General features: G+C 52.9%; 1 protein-coding gene across 2 annotated transcripts in view; it reads left to right on the forward strand.

The window, feature by feature from the left end:
• Nucleotides 1-19,911, forward strand: part of ARHGAP26 (Rho GTPase activating protein 26) — a 101,383-nt gene that overhangs the window by 37,947 nt on the left and 43,525 nt on the right. For both annotated transcript variants that reach the window (XM_083871965.1, XM_083871966.1), the window contains exons 12-14: nt 12,940-12,976; nt 17,756-17,821; nt 18,527-18,601. In XM_083871965.1, coding sequence (XP_083728091.1) covers nt 12,940-12,976; nt 17,756-17,821; nt 18,527-18,601 — 178 coding nt within the window. The remainder of the gene's footprint in view (nt 1-12,939; nt 12,977-17,755; nt 17,822-18,526; nt 18,602-19,911) is intronic.

Here is a 19,911-nt window from a genome sequence, read left to right on the forward strand (position 1 = left end):
TCCAGGTGTGGATGGGAGTGATGGGAATGCAGCCTGCATGGAAACAGATCCAACTTTGCTGCTGAAGGTGGCGTGTGTTGACACATGAGGCAGCTCCTTGTCCTCAGTTATCTTCCTCCATCCATCAAAAATGCAGCTGTGGGCTGTTCTGTTTGGGTTCTTATCTTACAACACCGGGGTGCAGCGTGTTATCTGTGTGTCACCTATTCCACAGGGATTTCCTTGAGCAAGAGATGAGGATTTGACCTTTGGACTCGTAGAAATATCCATCCTGTGCTTTGACTGTATTCCTGTAACCAAAGAACCCTACTGGAAAGAATGTCTGCTTTCCCTTTGATTTGAGTGCAGAGCTGGGGAAGGATTGGCACGGTGGGGATGGTAATTCCATGTGCAAATCCAGCCCGTGGAGAGATCAGCGCGGACTGGAGTTTGTTTCTTCATTATAATGAAAAAAGCAAATCCAAATGTCAAATTACATCTCAGTGAGATTTAAACATAGGATGTGGCTGCATTAGCCAAGACATTTGTCACAACTTGAGAAGATTTACGCTGTGTCTCACAGTGAGAGCAGCCTCCAGACAGCTCTCATCACGCCGTTAACTCTTACCACTTGTTATTCATTTGGATAAAGCCCCCGTGTTGACTTTGGGTTTTCTTCCATGTTGCAGAGGCTGGAAACAGGAGAAACTGCTAACTCCGTGTCGGAGCAGCGGTGTTGGGTTTTGTTAAGATACTTCAGGGTCAGTTTCTTATGGATTTTCTCCTCTGCTGATGCAGTTTGCAAATGTGTTATGGTGGAGGCCAGAGCCATTCTGAAACTTCCTTGGAACCTGAGTCAGGAACAAAAGCTGTGTTGGCTGGTGGTGGCTCTGCTGGGCTGCAGGTTTTGAGAGGCACAAATTAGGCTGTATTTTGTGGCAAAGAGCAGCAAGGTAAGGATTTAGGTAGGGTTGTGGTGAATGAGTGAGGAGGAGGAGGATGAGGAGGTGGAGGAGGAGGCTCAGGGGGGACCTTCTGGTTCTGGTGACAGGAGGGGACAGCCGGGGGGATCAGGCTCTGCTCCAGGGAACAGGGACAGGAGGAGATTAGGCTGGACCAGGGGAGGCTCAGGATGGACATCAGCAGGAATTTCTCCATGGAAAGGGTGCTCAGGCTTTTTGCCCAGGGAGCTTTGGAGTGCCCATCGCTGGAGTGCCCAAGGCACTCCTGGAGGTGGCACTGAGCGCTCTGGGCTGGGGACAAGGTGGGGATGGGGCACTGGATGGGCTGGGAGGGATTTTCCCAGCCCCAAGCCGTGGGCACTCCCCACTAGGTGGCGGCTGAGACCGGCCACTTGTGGCACAGAACTCCCCAATCCTGAGCTCTGCTGGGGCTGCCCCTCCTGCCCCGGGGGCTGGGGGAGAGATGTGACCCCTGAGCCCCCTCCCATTGCTGCTCAGGGTGGGGACAGCCCTCACCTCCCCAGCTGTGGCCCCAAACTCAGCAGAGTGCTTCCCTCCTGTGTTCCTCTGTGTCCCCCTCCTGTGTTCCTCTGTGTCCCCCTCCTGTGTTCCTCTGTGTCCCCCTCCTGTGTTCCTCTGTGTCCCCCTCCTGTGTTCCTCTGTGTCCCCCTCCTGTGGCATGTCCCCTTCAGTCTCTGCTGGCTCCTCCACATGGGTTGGATGCCACATCCCTCCAGCCATGGCTGGGTGTCCCTTTGGAGCTCCCCGTGTCCCCTGTCCCAGCTGTGTCCCCTGGTGCCACATCTGTCATCTCAGTGCCACCACTGTCATCTCAGTGGTCCTGGGGCTCCTCCAGCCCTGCTGTCACCAGTGACAGCAGAGCCCAGCCCCACATTCCTGCCCTGCACACCTCCCTCCTCCTCCTTGGATATTGCTTCTGGGAATTCTTCCTTAAATTGTTTTTCATTTTCCTTGTCTAATTATACAAAACAGTGAGAGATTTATTTCCCAGTGGAAGCGTCGTCTTTTGAACTCGCTCCAGCGCTTTCAGCCTCGGCATTCCTGTTATTTTGGCTCATTCAAAAAAATTAAATTCACTTGAAGGACTTCAGTCCCAGCGTGGCTGTGGGGGGGATGGACAGGCACTCACTGCTCCCCTTTCCCAACCCCTTGGACAGCACTGGGGCTCACTGGAGCTGCAGATCTGCTTCGTGATGTGAATTCATTCCATCTCAGTCATCAGAGGTGGTAGAAAAAACCCTCACCCAGAGCATCTCTGAGTCCAGACAGTGTCTGTGGCCTCTCTGTGTGTGCACAGGGAGCCCGTGGGCGAGTGCTCACTGTGTTCCCTGCCCTGCTGTCCCCAGGCTCTGCTCCCTCTCTGCCTCTTCACTGTCTCTCCTCACAGCCTTTTTCATGCTCAGCTTTGATGAGGCTCTCAATCCCACAGACGTGGGTTTTTTTTTTTTTGTCAGCTTTGTGGAAAATACGGTGTTTTTTGTGCACTCTGTCTCGCAGGTTTGCAGGGCCTTCATCCTGCCTGGGTTTGTTTGCTTACAGCAGATTTCTTTTGTTGTTCTCTGCCACCCGACTCATTCCTGTTGCTGCTTCTCCATCTCTCTCTCTCTCTCTTAAGTGAAGAGAACATTTTTTCCCCACTCTGCCCACTCTTAATGTCTACATTTCTACTGTTTGTTGCTTCTCTTTGCCTCTGCTCTGTTCCCCAGTCCAGACAACCCAGTGAACTTTCCCTGAACTGGAGCTCAGTCTCTCCATGCTCTGGGAGCATTGGTGCCACCTCCCAATGCAGGGAGCCCTGGTCATGGTGAGTCCCACTGGCCCAGGGGAGCCCCTGCTTGGCTTTTTTTACATCCCACAGCTCAAGATTCTTGTCCCCAAAAATTCTGTGTCGTTTTTGGGGACAAGGTGGCAGCAGGGGATCCTCAGAGATACACGTTCCATGTTGGTTCTCAGTTCACCCGCTCTTGCTGCTGCTCCCTCCTTCTCCCTCTCCTGTTTGGTAACCCTTTAAGCCTGTAATAGCAGCAACTTTACATGGACTTTGTAAGCTTTTATTTTGCTTCTAAAGCACTTAAGCCAGTGAGGTCTTAAGCCTTGACTTCAGGCTTTTCTTCCTGCTTCCAGCAACTGCAGCTTCAGTGGCTGGCGGCTCACCCAGCTGGAGTCCCTGCGCCTGCCGGGGTTTGTCCTCTGCTTTAGGAGCTGCTTCAGAGGAAAACACTTAAAGAAGCATTATAGATAATTTTTAAAAGAGAGCAGAGCCCTCTGGATTGCTTTTACACACCTAAAAGCGCTGTCCCCACCCAGTTTTGGCAAGTCAGTGACCTCGTGTTCCAGCTGTGTTGTCGGGGGTGTCCAGGAGCAGAGCAGTGGCTCCTGTCTCTGGTGTGAATACCTCATTGTTGCTGTAATGCATTCCTTGCTCTGCCTTGGGGCCTGTGCTGCAGAAATTGGCTATAAATTTTGGCTTTGCCTCGATGCTGGAGTGGTTGGTCCCAGGACACCAGTTGGGTTTTGCTCTCTCTTTGGGAGGTGTTGCCTCTGGTGGGGACCTGGTGGCACCCGTGTATTATGTCACTGCTGATACCCTCAGGGGTCAGGGCTGGGGGTCCTGATCCACAGGACATGGCACAACACCCATCTCCTGTGTGGGACACTCCCAGCTCTGCTGCAGGTGTGTTCTGGGGTTCTGGGTTCAGGCTGGAGGTGAGCGTGGTGCTGAAGGTGGGTTGGGTCTGTGGGTGCCTGGGGATGATCGAACCTGGATTGCAGCACAGATGTGGAACAGGATGGAGCAGCTGCTTGCAGCAACTTGTTTGTGAGCCTGGGCCCAGAGAGGTGAACCAGCCTCAGGGGAGGGCGCAGGGTGCTTGATCCAGTGATTTCTTGTCATGGTTTGGTAGGAACTTGCTGTCCAGCCTTCAGCCATGCTGGAGGCCTCAGCAGGGAGCAGAGAGCCTCAGCTGGAGTGACAGACCAAAGAGAGCATACTCACTTTCCTCTCTTTATCACGTCTGCTCTGAGTTATTGGATCAGGCAATTCAACAAACATGTAGAAATTCAGGGAATAGCTCCATGTTGGGAGAACAAATTTCCCTGCCAATTTAAATAGACTATTAGAGTATTGTTTCCTACTTTAAATTAAAAATTAAAGTAAATGGTTCATGCTACAATGACTCGCAAAGCCGGCCTCCTCCATTATTTCCTCCATAATTGGGTCTTACGTTTGGTTTTAAGCTGTGATTTACTGTCCTGCTGCAGCCCCACCACCATCCCTCACCCAGGGGTTTTTCTTCTCCCAGAAGAAGGGGTTATTTTCAAACTCTGTTGTTTTGATAATTTTATTTCTGTGTTCTCCCTGGGTTTGTCATTGCTGGCAGACCTGTGTGTGGAGCTGGGCTCTGCAGGATCAGGAGCAGGACTGGGCTCAGGCCATGGCAGGCTGCAGGTGGATGTGTCCCTGTCCTGTCTCTCAGGCAGAGTTTGTTGGATGCTGGAGGTGGTGGTGAGGACTGGGGTACAGGCAGGGCTGGGATTTCCCAGGGAGGTTTTGAGTGTTGTGGAATTTCAGGTCCTGCCTGGAGAGGGATAAATGTGCTGCTGCAGTTCTGGAGAGGGACACCAGGAGCCTTTAAAACCCCATTGTGCTGGCCTCCAGGTCCAGGAAAGAACCTTGTGCCACATCCCAGGATTGATCCAAGAAACCTGCAGCCACTCTGGGCTTACAGAAATCTCTCTGGGAGAGGAGGGATGGGGCTGTGCCCCCTTTGTGCTGCTTTCCTCAGGCTCTGTGCTGCCCCACAGTGTCCCCAGATGTGCAGATGGGGGATTGGAAGTGGTCTCACCTCAGGGATGTCCCAGCCTTTAGAGCTGCAGGGCCATGATTGAGGCAGTCCTGGCGCGGGGCCACCAGCCTCGTTCGGAACACCCGGGCAGTGTCAAACCTCTCTCACACAGGAGGAGCGCCAGGCACGGCTGCGTTACAGTTATTTTAAAAATAAAGATGACACTGTCATTTAAAATTAGGCTGGTTTTGATGTGCTGAGAGCCCGTGTTCGTCAGCAGACGTTGGGAGGAGGAAGGGCGTGTGTGCTGGCTGGGGCTGGCCGCGCTCCAGGCAGAGCTGCCGGAGGAGGATGTGCAAGTTGTTGCTCAAGCATCCTAGAAAACTTGGGGGAAAGCTTTGAGCAGCACGAGTTTTCACTTTTAATCGGGTTATTTGAGCCATCCCAACATGTCTGCTGCGCTGGGCTCGCCTAAAAACGCCGCTCTGGGAAACTTTAGGCGCTTTAGTTATTCCAAAAATGTATTTTGTTGGAGCGGTTGACCTTTAGCTGGTGTTATTCCGAGGCTGCCACATATCTGACACGCTCTGCTCCCCCTGCTCCCACTCATCCCCCAGCGTGGCTGCTGCTGCATTCCCTTCCCAGAGCGAGCCATGGGAAGTTGACAGTTTGACCCAGGTAATTTTTTCCCTTGTTCTGACCCAGGTGATTGTTTCCTTGGGTGACAAACACGGTTATATAACCACGCTGAGCTAAGCAGCCCAGCTGGCTGGCGGGGAGCCCGCCTGGCCTCGGCTCCAGAGGCCCTTGGGAATGCCTGCACTTGTAATAAAATGTGGGCTTGTTTTTAATTAGAACCATCCTTTAGCTCAGCTCTGAGAGAGAAGAAGAGCAAGACTCATGTAGAGGGTTCAATCCCCCCCCCAAGATGCTTCGTTTTGGGTAGATTTTTATTTTCTGTCTTTTAATCAGGCCCAGGTATAAGTTTGAAGCTGAAATTTCATGTTGGAAAGAAGGAGCAGGAGAGAGAAAGGGGGACACGAGGTGGGAGATGACTCTGGCTGTGATGAACAGTAGGTTGGGAGGAAAGGGAGGAAGGAAGGAAGGAGCTGCCAGGGTCCCTGGCCACCCTCCTCCAAAGGAACAGCTTCGTCTGCATGACATAAACCAGCATTTCTCTGTGGGTTTCTGCTGCCCTGCCAAGTTCTCCACTTGGGAAGCAAGGCAGAATTTTCCCTCCCCTCCCGCTGCAGAGAGGTTTGCAGGGCTGTGGGCTGGGAGAGTTCATGCTCCTATCTATATCCTTCTGGCTCTCGGAGCAAGGAAGGTTATTTCTAACCACAACACAGTGTAGTCTAGCTCTGAAAATCCTGCTTGTAGTACAAAAACCTGGCTCTCGGACAGAAATAGAACAGGGTTGATAAGGCAGAGCCAGAAACGAGGGCTGATTTCATCAAGGTTGCCAGGTGTCCTGCTTTTAACGAGGAAATGGGCTTTTTGTACAAGAGCTTTATGGGATGCTGCTCCAGGGCTGTGTCCCAGGGAAGCAGCTCTGGGGCAGGGCTGGAGGGTCCTGCCTGCTGTGGGATGTGCCTGGTCCTCTCACTCTTCTCTTCCTTCTCTCCATTCTTCCCCTGACCCATTTCTTGTTGCCACAGGGACAGGATACAGGGTGCCCCCTGCCCCAGGGCTGTGCCACCTCTGGGTGCCAGAGCTCTGGGCATCCCTGTGCCCATGGAGGGCCCTGCAGGACACGATCAGTGAGGAAGGAACCAAGAGGAAAGGCTTGTTCCTTCTTTTGCAGGGCAGCTGAGGTGTGCAGAAGGGACGTGTAGGATTGCCAGCTTTCCCTGCTGGGCTGAGTGGGGCTGGGGCAGGGCTCTCTGTGCTCTCTGTGGGGCACAGGGCTCTCTCTGTGGGGCACAGGGCTCTCTCTGGGGGGCACAGGGCTCTCTCTGGGGGGGCACAGGGCTCTCTCTCTCTGGGGGGGCACAGGGCTCTCTGTGCTCTCTGGGGGGGCTCAGGGCTCTCTCTCTCTGGGGGGGCACAGGGCTCTCTCTGGGGGGGCACAGGGCTCTCTGGGGGGGCACAGGGCTCTCTGGGGGGGCACAGGGCTCTCTCTCTCTGTGGGGGCACAGGGCTCTCTCTCTCTGTGGGGGCACAGGGCTCTCTCTCTCTGGGGGGGCACAGGGCTCTCTCTGGGGGGCACAGGGCTCTCTGGGGGGGCACAGGGCTCTCTCTGTGGGGGCACAGGGCTCTCTCTGGGGGGGCACAGGGCTCTCTGGGGTGGCACAGGGCTCTCTCTGGGGGGGCACAGGGCTCTCTCTGGGGGGGCACAGGGCTCTCTGGGGGGCACAGGGCTCTCTCTGGGGGGGCACAGGGCTCTCTCTGTGGGGGCACAGGGCTCTCTCTGTGGGGGCACAGGGCTCTCTGGGGGGGCACAGGGCTCTCTGGGGGGGCACAGAGCTCTCTGTGGGGGCACAGGGCTCTCTGTGGGGGCACAGGGCTCTCTGGGGGGGCACAGGGCTCTGGGGGGGCACAGAGCTCTCTCTGGGGGCACAGGGCTCTCTCTGGGGGGGCACAGAGCTCTCTCTGGGGGCACAGGGCTCTCTCTGGGGGGGCACAGGGCTCTCTCTGGGGGCACAGAGCTCTCTCTGGGGGGGCACAGGGCTCTCTCTGTGGGGGCACAGGGCTCTCTCTGGGGGGGCACAGGGCTCTCTCTGTGGGGGCACAGGGCTCTCTCTGGGGGGGCACAGGGCTGTCTCTCTCTGTGAGCTCTGGGGTGCTGGGGGTGCTGCAGACACCCAGCAGCAGCTGAGTCAGTCAGAGTGGCCAGACTCCAGCTGGAACCCTGCTCTTCAGCCCATTTGCCCTTATAAAAGGGTTGCAAAACACTCCAGTGGAATGTCTGTGCTCCTCCTGCCCATGGCCTCCCAGAGTGTCCCAGCCTGGCTGGGAAGCCACTTGGGCTACCAGTTCTGGAGGAATATCATATCTATTTATACCCCTTGGGCTTGTGCATCTTTAGAGCTGAAAGTGGAAAGGCTCGTTCCTGGCTGTTTTGAGGATTTCTGAATATGAATCACAAGGAAATTGCATAACACTGCAGCATTTCCTCCCATTGCTCTGGACCTTGCAAACACCACGCTCCCCCAGGGAGACCAGGGAATTTTGGCAGGACTGGCCCATTCTGAGAGTCCAAATGGAAAGTCTGGCTTGAAGGGAAGGTCCCAGCACCAGTGAAAGGAGTGTGAGGTGGAATCTTCCACGCCAGGGCATGGAGTTGAAATCCTTCTTTGATGGAGATCCTCCTCTCTGCAAACCAGGGCTGCTGCTCTCTTGGTCTGCAGTGCTTTCCCTAAATCCCCCTTCCCTCTGAGCACCTGGGCAATCCTTCCCTCTGGATTTTACCCATTGGGCAGAATTTCATGCCAGTGTTGGAACTGGAAGGATTTTGGTGCTGAACACGGTGCAGCCTCCAAGGGATGTGCAGCTTAGCTTGGGCCATTTTGGATTTTAAGCTTTAAATGAAAGTGAATGAAACTTAAAATGAAACAAGTGCCCCAGGAGATCACTGCCCATGTCGTGTGCAGGTTGATGAACACCACGGGCAGCAGCGTGACCCCTGAAAGGGGGAAGTAAAAATGAAATTACTCAACATCATCTTTTTGTAGTTCCCCTTCAACCCCCCACCTACTTCCTTTTCCTTTTCTTTTCCCACAGTCCAGTGTCATCCCAAACCACTCACATACCCATTTGCTCTTTGCACGTTGTGTGTGCAGCTTGTTTAGTTTGCTTGGAAAACTGATGGGTTGAATTCTTCTGGATTTATCTGTGCACAAGCAGAAAGTGCATCAGATGATGAGATGTGGCTGTAGGAGTATTTTAGGCTCTGGGTTGGTGTCTGAGGGGTGTTTCAGGCTCTGGGGGTGGCTGTAGGAGTATTTTAGGCTCTGGGTTGGTGTCTGAGGGGTGTTTCAGGCTCTGGGGGTGGCTGTAGGAGTATTTTAGGCTCTCAGTGATGACCATCAGTGGCTGTGCAGGTGTTTTAGGCTCCAGATGGTGGCTGTCAGTGGGTGAAAGAGCATTTTAGGCTCCAGATGGTGTCTTTTAAAGGTTTTCTGATTGGGAAAGTCCACAGCTGATGTTGGCATGACCCACAGCTCCAGTGTTGGGGTGTGTGGTAATGGCAGGAGTGAACTTAGAGGGGGCAGGAGCAGGTGCAGCACCTTCATTGCTGTCTCTGCCCAGGTTTTGCTCCATGAGGAGTTGGGGACATGGATCCAGGAGCCAACTCTGGGCTGTGCTGTGGGGGAATGTGAGTGAGTGACCCCCAGCTCCTCTCTGGGCTCCAGGGGAGCAGGGAGCTGCCTCCTGGGCTCTGTGTTCCTCCACCACACCCTCGAACATCACAGAGCTCTTAATCATCCCTATAAAACCATTTCCTCTGCAAAACGTAGCATGTATGTATCTGGTGAAATGTCTCACCAAAGGAAATAACTGGTTCTTTGATGAATTATCTTAAATATCAAGCTCATAATTGAGCATAGTGCAAGTGTCAAAGCAGTCATGAGTTGTAACTGCTCTCATAAAATTTATCTTTCTGGATTACTTACAGATGCATCTTGGAATTTTTCAATAATAGCTCATAAAGGCTTTCTTAAAGCTCCCAAACAGCAATTATCCTGCAGGAATGAAGCAGCAATAGCTTCTGCTAAAAAAAAAAATAAATTATACAATCTGGTTTTGTCCAGGATATTTGACCAGCTACAGTAGGAGTTTAGAAAACTAAATACGAGACATCAAGCTCTGTAAGTTTTGTAGTATCTTAATATAAATTTTTTATATACATTGCTTCTGAAGCTGCCTGGTCAGGGTGTTTTGGCTCTGGAAAGACAATCAAATGGGAATAATTAATGGGAGAGAGACGCCGAAGCACCGCAGCGCTGCGGGGCAGGGATTTGTCTCCACCTTAGTCACAGTCCCAATTCTGGGAGTTTTATAACCCAGCCTGTTCCCACACGTGTCCCTGGGCCACAGGCCCTTCACCTCCCAGCAATGTTTCTTCTCTCTGATTTCCCACCCTTTGTCAGTGACTAATAGTGGAAAGTGAAAGAAGCTTTTTATTTCCCGAGAAACACTCCGGGTTTAGTTTTCTCCAGAGTGTGTTCACAGCAGGAAAAACAGCGTGTGGGCATAAAATGACACTCGTTTCATGGTGTTTTATTGTCTGGCCTGGTGCTGGGCAATGTCTGTGTGTCTGCAGAGCTCCTGGGCAGAGCTCCCACGAGCTGTGTGTTGGATGGTGTCACCCTGTGAGGTGTCCCTTGGTGTCCCCTGGCCCAGGGCTGTGTCTGTGGGGCAGCCACAGCCAGCCTGGAATGGTGCAAATATATGGTGAGGGCAGGGGGAAATCAAATGCAGCACTTGGCATTTGTTTGGAAGAGGTTCAGAAGAGCTTTTCCAAGGTTCTCCCAGGACAGAGGTGCTGCAGTCCTCTGTGTGTGGTGTGGGGAATAGCAAGAACCTCTTTAAAATTCTGCCCCCTTTCCATGGAGAGGTTGGTCCATGAACTGACTGATGTGTGAGGCTCAATCTTCAAATGCATCCTTCTGCTTTAAGCCCTGCCTGTTATCAGAGCTGTTTTGGAAAGAGTGGAATATCAACATCCCCAGGGCCAGGCTGGGCAGGAGTGACCTTTGCCAAGGCAGGAGCACCAGGGGTTTGCCAGCAGGGCAGGGGTGACCCTTGGGGACCTGGAGGAGCCTCACTCTTGGACCTCTTATAAAGCAGCCCTTTCCTCAAACTTGGAAACTTTCTCTTATGCAGAAAAAAAATCTCCCTCTAAAAGATTTGAGGCAGTACAGGAGAATTATTTCTTGGAAAAGGAAGGGATGTTACAGACTTGGGGCTTGGCTAAAACCCCGCTGGTGTGGAGTTGTGTTAGGGGATTAACAGATGAGATGGATGTACGGTGGCATTGTCTCTGTGTTTCATGGTTGTTGTTGTTGATCTCTGTGTGAAACTTCCCTCTCATTGTGTGCACACTCTGCAATTAATGGCAAAAGCATTTTGTGTTTCCTTGCCTGCCCTTTCCCCTTGTTTTAAGAGCACTCTGTGGTGATTAACAACCTCTGCTGTTCCACGGATCCAAACTGGAGGAGCAAATGTGCAGGCTGAGGATCTCCTGGAGCAACTAGGAGTTGGAATGGTTGAGGTTGGAAGGACCCTAAAGCTCCTCTCCTCCCACTCCCACCACCCCAGACTGCTCCAAGCCTGACCCTTTGCTGTGTTTGGTGTTACCTGTGTTTGAGGGTGAGCCAGGGCACAGAATCAGGAAGAGCTTTGTGTCTCCAAACCTTTGAGTAACAAATCTGAGCCCCCAGACCCTTCAGTGAGCCCTCAGCAGAGGCACTGAGGTTCAGGAAAGTCTTCTTTAGGGAAGGCTGACTCCATGGTGGGGCTGCAGGGCAGCACTGCTGTCAGGGAGCCCGCGGGTGTTTTCCTTCCCTCTTTCCACTTACTTGATTTTCTTGATGTAAACACTGTTCCTAGAGGAAAACTCACTTGCTGACTGCAGCTGCTTTTGCTGCTGAATCATCCCCCGCCTGCCAGATGTGGCTGATGGATTTTTTTTCTCCTGCAAACAATCATCTCTGCTTGGCCTTGTGTTACGTAGCCAGGTGTCCTGGGAGGGAAGGAGAGAGAGAGAAGATGCTCCTTGGAGGGACCAGTCCCTGCCCAAAGCCCAGTTTTGAGCTGCTCCATTGGATTTGTGCTCCCCTGAGCGTGTCCTGGGTGGTGGAGCTGATCCAGGGTGTCCTGCCGTGCTCCTGCTGGCGCCCAGCAGGAATGGCCTGTGTTTGGGTGACCTCCAGGGAAAGGATCTGTTTGTGTGCCCTGCTGGTGACATTCCCTGTGACACACAGCCTTGCTCTGGGGTGTTTGTGGGTGGTGGAAGGTGTTGGGACATTCCGAGTGAGCAGCACAATGAGTGAGTTTTGCTGTGCAGGCAGCACCTGAGCCTGGCTGTCTCTGATCCTCTGAGAACATCACAGGCAGTTCTGCTGCTGCAGCTGGAGCTCCTGGGGGACACCCCCACAGCAGGGACCCTGGGGGTGTCAGGGTTGGGATCCCGTGGAGCAGAGCCCTCCCTGCAGCCTGTGTTGCTGCCTGGGTGTTGCTATCAACACGGCCTTTGGAAGCTTGCCTTGCCCACTGGCTATTTTGGGAGGCAGCATGTGATGCAGGCAGCTCCCTGCTCCCTCTGCGAGGGGCTCCCAGCCCTGTTCCCAACGGCTTCACCAGCCTTTTGTCCTGCTCAGTGGGCAGTGCCCATCCAGGATGCTCCTGGAGTGCTGGGATGTGTTTGTGTGTGTTCCTGGTGGGACTCCGAGCACTGGAATGTGTGTGTGTGCTCCTGGTGGGACTCTGAGCACTGAAGGATTATTTTAAACCATTTTACTCCACTGAGCTGGAGAAATAACAACCTGTCTGAGAGCTGATCTTCTTAGAGCTGCTGTTGGTATTACCCTGGGCTTTTAAAAGTGCCCTCACATTGTGGTTAAAACCTTCTGCCAGTGTTTTCCCTTTTTATTGTGTCCACTGAAACATCACTTTAATCTCCAGCAGCCAAGCTGTGGTGGTGGTGATTGGGGTGGGAGGAGGAATATTGATATTTGAAGGCTGGAGAGGCTTGGATGGAGTGCTGGTGGTGGCTCTGCTGCAGGCAGTGCTGGATGCATTCAGTGCCTCATCCTGCTGCTCTTCTTGTCCTCTCTAAATTAATGACATTTCTTTTCCTCTCCTACTTTCTGAGAGGAATAAGGGAATTGCCTGCCTTGCTGTAAGTTTATAACCTCTCTGTGTCTTTCAGAGGAGGATCACAGAATCATGGAATAGTTTGGGTTGGAAGGGACCTTTAAAGGTCATGTAGTCCAAGCCCACCATCATTTTGTTTAGAAACCTCTAATTTCTGTTTTTACCTGGTCCATCCCATTTGCATTTCATTTTCAGAGCTGCCCTAGTCAGTCTTTTAACATAACTCCAGCCCAATGTTTGTGTGCAAGAGGTTGTGGTGGTGTTTGGGGACCTGCCTGGCTGCTGGGGAGGTGACACACCATGGTGACACCAGCAGTGCCAGCCCAGCTGGAGCCAGGGTCCTCATGAGCCTTTCTGCTTGTGTTTTCCAGGTGTACAACTCCAACAAGGACAACCAGAGCGAAGGCAGTGAGTATTTCCTCCCCAGGCTGACCCCTGGGAGGTGGCTGAGCTGTGGGAGGGGACAGCAGGAGGTGCTGGTGACACTGGGCTGGGCTGGGGGGTGACAGGGCTCAGTGTGGGGACCCCAGGGAGAGCTGAGTGTGGCACCCAGCAGGGACCAGGGGCAGAATCCTCTTGGGCCATGGGGAGCAGTGCCCTGCACCCCTCAGGGTGTGTCCCACACTGTGTCCCTGCCCTGGTGGCACTGCAGGGGTCTGGTGGCCTTGGGACCTGCTCCTGAAGTTCAGCAGAGGGATCAGTGACACCTGGGACCAACCAGCTCTTCTCTCTGAGGCAGAATGTGCAGGGTGAATGTGGCTTTCAAAAGGGGAATTGAGGCAGAAATAGAAGAGTGAGGAGGTCCTGCCTTGGCAAGATTGTCAATAAGACGCCTCAGTAATAAAAAAAAAGCTCTTTTTGTTGTAGTTCAGGCAATCAAAGCCTTGGGTCAAGAAAGCACTTGTTTTTCTTCCTAGAGGAGCAGTTGCACCTGGTCCTGCCTCTTATGTCCTGTGTTTTAAACCCCTTAATTGAGCCATTTCCCAGTAGGTTGGATTTGCCATAATTGCAATACTACAGCTCCAGTCCCTCCCCTCCTTCCCTCAAAGCCCCTGGTCAGGCCCAGGCTGACGTTCAGTTCTTGGTTCATTTTGGTGCTGCCTCACACACGACATTTCCATCCACAGCCAAAGCATTTTTCTCTCAGTAATTGGTATAATTTGCAGGTAATGTTCCTCACACCCATTTCAGCCCTTGCACAAAGCAGTCTCTTCCCCCCTCTGTGGTTTCTCCTTCCCTTTGATCCTGCACATCCATCTTTTCCTGCATGTACCACCTGGCTGTCCCTCCCAGGTGATCCCAGATCCAGGAAAGCAGCATGGCCCGTGCCCCTGGGGCAGGAACTCTGCTGGAACAGCTCCTCTTGTCCCTTTTCCCAGAAGGGCACAGGGAGTTGGTGATGTGCAGAGCCCAGGAGGGCTCAGCTCTGTGCTCCCTGCACACAGCCCTGCCTCTGCCAGCCCTGCACCTGCTGCTTGGGCTCAAGAGACCATTTTAAAAATGAGAATGGTCCTCCTTGTCTGCTCCTTGTCTGTCCTTCCTGGTTCTGGGAGCAGGTTGGGACCCCTGGCTGAAGGTGTTTCTGAACCCTCTGCTGGGGCTGGGGCTGCCTCTGCTGTGGGCAGAGAGTTCTGACTGCTTCAGCCTCATTAAATCCCTGTTTTAGAGTTCTGCCTGCCTCCCCAGCCAGGCTAGAATTGATTCAGCAGCTGGCTCTGTGCCATCAGCCCGGGATACAGGATCTTCCTATAAGGCCTTGGAGTGAGTGTGGTGATGGAGTGGCTCCTGACCCCGGCAGCCTCTGTGCCTCTGCTTCCTGCCTGCCCTTCTGGGGGGCTGGAAGTGCCTCCCAGTGCTGTGGTGGCATTTTTCAGGACACTGTCATTTTGCAGAACTTCTGGCTTTTCTGTCCTGCTGGGTGGCCAGATGGCCGTGGGCCTGTGGGTGATTTATCTTGCTCTGCTGTGGAGGAGGAGGCGGCTGAGCAGAGGGGCTGAGTGGTGTCACTGAGCCATGAGAGAGCCAGGGGAATTTAAATGCTCTAGTTTGCTGAGCAGAAGGACTTGCCCTGCTCTGCGGAAACAAATCCTCCAGGTCATTTGTGCTTATTGCATGGAGCAGCACAAAATTCCTCCTTTCCCTTCCTTCCCACCATTTTCCTCTCCATCTTCCACATCCACTTGGTTCCTCGTTAGCCCAAGGGTCCATCAAAATATTTATTTTCACAAGCTCTCCACAGACATTGAGTCCCTTTGGCTGCCCTGTCTGCTGTGCCCTTGTCTGGGTGCCCTGGCCCTTCCCAGCAATCACAGTCATGGAATCACAGAATATTTTGGGTTGGAAGGACTTTAAAGCTCTTCTCTTCCCCTCCCTGCCATGGACAGGGACACCTTCCACTGTCCCAGTTTGCTCCAAGCCCTGTCCAGCCTGGCCTGGGACACTTCCAGGGATCCAGGGGCACCACAGCAAATCTGGGAACCTGTGCCAGGGTCTGCCCACCCTCAGTGTAAAAAACTTCTTCCATTTCTCTGACCTACTCTGACCCTTCAGTCTTCCTTTCCCAGTCTTGGCAGCTCACTGGTAGTTAGAGCCCTGAAAACTCACTTCTGATAAGACCTGAAAGGTCATTCCCCTGCTCTCTGCTTCATGGTTCCCCAGCTCCTCTGTGGTTCTTATTTCCAAAACATCTTTGGAAGAATTCAAACCAGGGATGGCTCCATGGCACAGGAGTGTGTGGTGGGGAGGCAGAGGAGCTGCTTTGACCTTGCAGTGCCCTGACACACAGCTGGGGCCAGGCAGGCTGGCAGAGCTGATTCAGCCCTCCTGCCCCTTCCCTGATGCTCTGATATGTCACGTCAGCGTAAAGGAAAGGAATTAATGGATTAAATAGAAATAATCTGCCAGGCAAAAATAGAAAGGGGGGTGAGAGCAATTCAGCAGCACTTGGAATGCAGAGCTGCCTGAAGGTCAGAGGAGTGTGGGGCTGTGGGGGAGCTGCTGTGCAGGTGATGGGTGTCACCTGTGCTGATGTAAAATGTCTCTGGGATGGATTTACAGCCTGGGCAGGGCATCTCCTTGGGTCTGGGAAGAGCCTGTGACATGTGTGGTGGCTGGAGCTGAGCCTCACACCCTGCCCTGAGGAAGGAGAGCCTCAAGGGAGGCCCTTCCACTTGTCCCCAGGCAGGCAGGGGCAGTTCAGTTTGGAAGGTTCTTCTCTGAAGGGGCTGTCCCCATCCCTGGAGGGGTTTTACCCTGTGGATGTGGCTCTTGGGGACAGGGGTTTGGTGGCCTTGGCAGTGCTGGGGGAAGGGTTAGACTTGATGACCTTGGGGGGCTTTTCAAACCCAGCTGGTTCCATGGCTCTGATCTGGCCAGCAGCAGATCCAGGTCTGCCTTTGGTCTGGACAATTGCTGAACCAAATCATTTGATAAATGACTGAGATGAAGAGCAGATGCTCCGAGAGAGGGGAAATCAAGCTTTTACAATGCTCATTAAAAAGTTAAATTTAAGGATGAATAAAGGCACTTTGGATGTTTAATCAGATATTATTTCTGGTCGTAACTACTGCAAATAAATCCCTGACTTTTCCTGACCCAGAGCTTGACAGTGAGTGGAGGAGCTTATTGATCTGCTTAGGGGGATTGTGCCAGGTCACTTCCATCCAGAGGCACTGCTGGGTTTTCCCATTTCTTGAGGGATCCCAGCCCTGCCTGGCCGTGGCGTGGTGGGTCCTGCAGGGTTCTGGAATCAAGGATTAAAGATGATCCAGTTGTGGGCAGGGACATCTTCCACTGTCCCAGGCTGCTTCAAGCCCTGTCCAGCCTGACACACAAGGGGCTGAAGGAAAACTGCTGCTCTGTGGGATGGTTTGGCATCTCCAGGGATGGCAGAGAGGCTGAAGCAGTGATCCAAACTGGGATACCCACAGGTCAGGGTCACACCAGTGACCAGCCAAGGTCACTGATCAGACTTGCTGAATTGGGTTTGCTGGAGCAACAGAGTTCCCACACCATGGTTGGAGCTTCTTGTGTTTATCAGTGGCCTGGGCATGGCAGCTGTGCCCTGCTGATGGATGACACGTTGGGTTTATGCTGCATCCATGCTGGGAGCCCTGAGGGTGCCCAGCAAAGGGCTCTGCAGCTTCTGGATTGTCCTCACGTCCTGTGGCACAGGCATCCTGCAGCTCGTGTGCTTGTGTTGGCTCAGCACTCGGGCCTGCCTGCCCAGAAAAACATAATAGAGCTGTTTTCCTTTGCACTGCTTTGGGTCCTTGTGCCATTGATCAGACAAAACCCACCCCCAGCAGAGGAGTCAAAGCAGGGGATTAGGAAGGGGCTGCTCAGTGTGAGGGTGAGCTGGCAGCTGCCCATGGATGGGGAGCAGGGATGTGAGCAGGGGAATGCAGAGCAGGGAGCTGCACGTGCCTTGCTGAGGGCACTGCCAGCCCTGGGCTCTGCTCCCTGCCCTGCTCTGCTCTGCACAGAGAATTGTGTCTCTCTCATCATGGCATTCCCGAGGGTCTGGAGCTCAGGGGGACTTTGCCCACCCTTCTCTGAGGGGTTTCTGTCCTGTGGAAGGTTCTCCAAACCTTTCTGGAGGGAGGAGTTAATTTTCCATGACAAATAGCTGGCTGTGGGCAGTGTTTTCCAGGCAGTGGTGGAAAACTCTCTATGGGATGAATTCTTCCAGCAGGTGTTTGGGTCCCTGTATTAGTAATTCCTTGAACTTAGAAAGTGAAAACCTGCATTGGCACAAGTGAATTGAGTTGTACATCCCATTAACTCTCCTGTTTTAGCTCTCACTCCTGGGCAGAGGCAAGACACCTCATGTGCCATTATCAAGGGTTTGTTCTTTCCAAGCAACCATTGTCAACTTTCCAGACAAATTTGGGTTATCTCACCTTGATGCTAAATTAATTTTTGTCCATGTGCACTGGTAGATGCCTGGCAGAGCCCAAGGCTCAGAGAGATGTGGAGGCTGCAATGATGATCAGTGTCTGTATTTTCCTGGGTTGCAGCTGGTACAAACTGCTGTACTTGTGTTTTTCTGCCCTCATTTATCTCCTTCTCATCTGGGCAGTGGTGCATGGCTGGGATGGCAGGGATTCAGGAGGAGGCTGGTGCTGCCTGGGAGGCCCTGCCCTGCCCTGCCAGCTGCTCAGCCCTGCTCTCTGCCCTTCCCTGCAGCTGCCCAGCTGGACAGCATCGGCTTCAGCATCATCAAGAAGTGCATCCACGCTGTGGAGACAAGAGGTAGGGCTGGGCTTGCTCTGGGGCAGCTGCTGCCAGTGGAGCAGTTCCTTTCCTGCCCTTTTCATGGACAGGATGATTCATGAGCCCTCAGAGCCACATGAAATGAACCCACAACATGCTCAGGCTGATGCTGAGGAGGGTTTGCCCCACGGCTGGGCCAGCAGGGACTCACAGACATGGGGCACAGTGAGGAAATAACACCCTGGCTGTGCAAAAAGAGGGGACAGAACCAAAGCGGGGGTTCACTTGAGCATCATTCCTGCAGGGATGCTGCCAGCCATATCCTCTCATATGGGTTTCCATCCCCAAACCCTCTTGTGAATGTCCTTGTGTACAGCTGGGGTTGTCCCAGCCCCACAGGGCAAAGTCAGATGCAAAAGGCTCAGAGCTCAGCCTGAAGAACTTGACACAGTAAAAATCTCCCAAATAGTCCTGGTTAAGTGCAGATCCTGCATGGGGCTGCCATGGCTGTGGGGAGGAGGAAAAGTGTCCTTAAATCCTCATTCCTGAGCTAACTGGGGTTAACACTTCTAATGAAATAGAATAGGATACGTGAAAACCTTGCTATCAACCCCAAATTTAACCATCTTCTATAGCTTTGTACTTCATTGGTGGGAAGGTTTCATTGGCATTAGTACTTTAGAAGCCAAAGAAATCTTAGCAGCCCTTGTGACCTTCTGCTAAGGAGTTCCTTGTTTTCCCCAGGGATCAATGAGCAGGGGCTCTACCGGATTGTCGGGGTGAACTCCAGAGTTCAAAAGCTGCTGAGTATATTAATGGGTAAGTACCTGGAGTTTTGTTAAAGGCAAGCAGATTGTGCTGCTTTGAAGTCTTGCCAAGCAGGAGCAGAGGCTCCTGTGGGGTCCCTGCTGGTGGTGACTGTGCCCTTAGGACCCTGTGCTGGTTGAGGCTGGAGGTCCTGGGCACTGTGGGCAGGTCTGAAGGCAGGACCTGTGGAGGGTCTGGCTTCTCCAGGTCCTGCTGCAGCCACTGGTGTCCTGCTCACACATGCTTTGAGTTCTGGCTGCTTTCCCAAATGCAAACCAAGATCTTCAAAGAAATAGCTGAAAGCTTTGGCTTTTCATCTCCTACCTGCCCCCTTGTTCCCAGCCCCCTTTGAAATTATTTTCTCCTGGATGTTACATGCTGCCTGTGGCTGTTCTTGCTTTCCCCGTGGACTTTCTTGTGCCTGTTTATCTCACTCTTGTCAGAGTTTTCCAGAATGTGTTTCCTTCATGACTGAGGCACTGGATGCTGCAGTTCTGGATGCTCTGTAGAGACAAGCTGCTGGGTCTTGGCACAGCAGAGGTTTGCTCTGGCTGTGTGTGGACACAACCACTTCAGCCCTGACCTCACAGGCAGCATTTCCATCCCACAGCTGCAGCCCTGGACCAGTCTGTCCATCTGTCCAGACATGCCTGAGACACAACAGTGGAGGAGAGAAGAGAGCTGGGCTGGAGCAGGGGCTGCCCTTGGCCAGTCCTGGCTGATGCTGCTCAGACTTGGCAAAACCAGGGATAAAATAGTTGTAGGAACAGGGAAACAAATGCTTACTGACTTGTTAGTGCCCTACTGAATGTAGGGGGGAAATGCATGGCATTTCTGATCATCTTCTGCTCATCTTCTTCTTTCCCTTCACTTACTATCTTTCCTTTTCTACATGACTCCTTTTCCTTGTCCTCACAGAACTCCAGTGCTCCTTTCTCTGCATATTTCTTCTTGCATGAAGTTTTCATCTGTTGTGTTTCAATGTCTTTTCCAATTCCTCCTTCTTTTCCCACCATTAATGTGTTCAGTGAGCAAAGCCCATGGTGGCTGTTAGAGCTGCCAGTGTTAACCTGTGGAAAAGAGATAATCCAGGTGATGGGAGCAGAAGGGCACAGCTCCAAATGTGGGTGCAGGAGATCTCTGTGCTGTGACATTTGGGAAATTCACTGCAGTCAGGAGAGCTGGTGCTGTTATTGAAGTTTGGGGCAGGCTGGGGATGTGGGAGTGCTGTCCTGTGGCACACACAGTGGGCACGGGGAGAGCATCCATCCAACATCCATCCATCCAACAACACTGCTGGTAAACCAACACTGCTGGTAAAA

This window comes from Zosterops lateralis (genome assembly GCF_965231275.1).
Source record: "Zosterops lateralis genome assembly, chromosome: 14".
NCBI lineage: Eukaryota > Metazoa > Chordata > Aves > Passeriformes > Zosteropidae > Zosterops > Zosterops lateralis.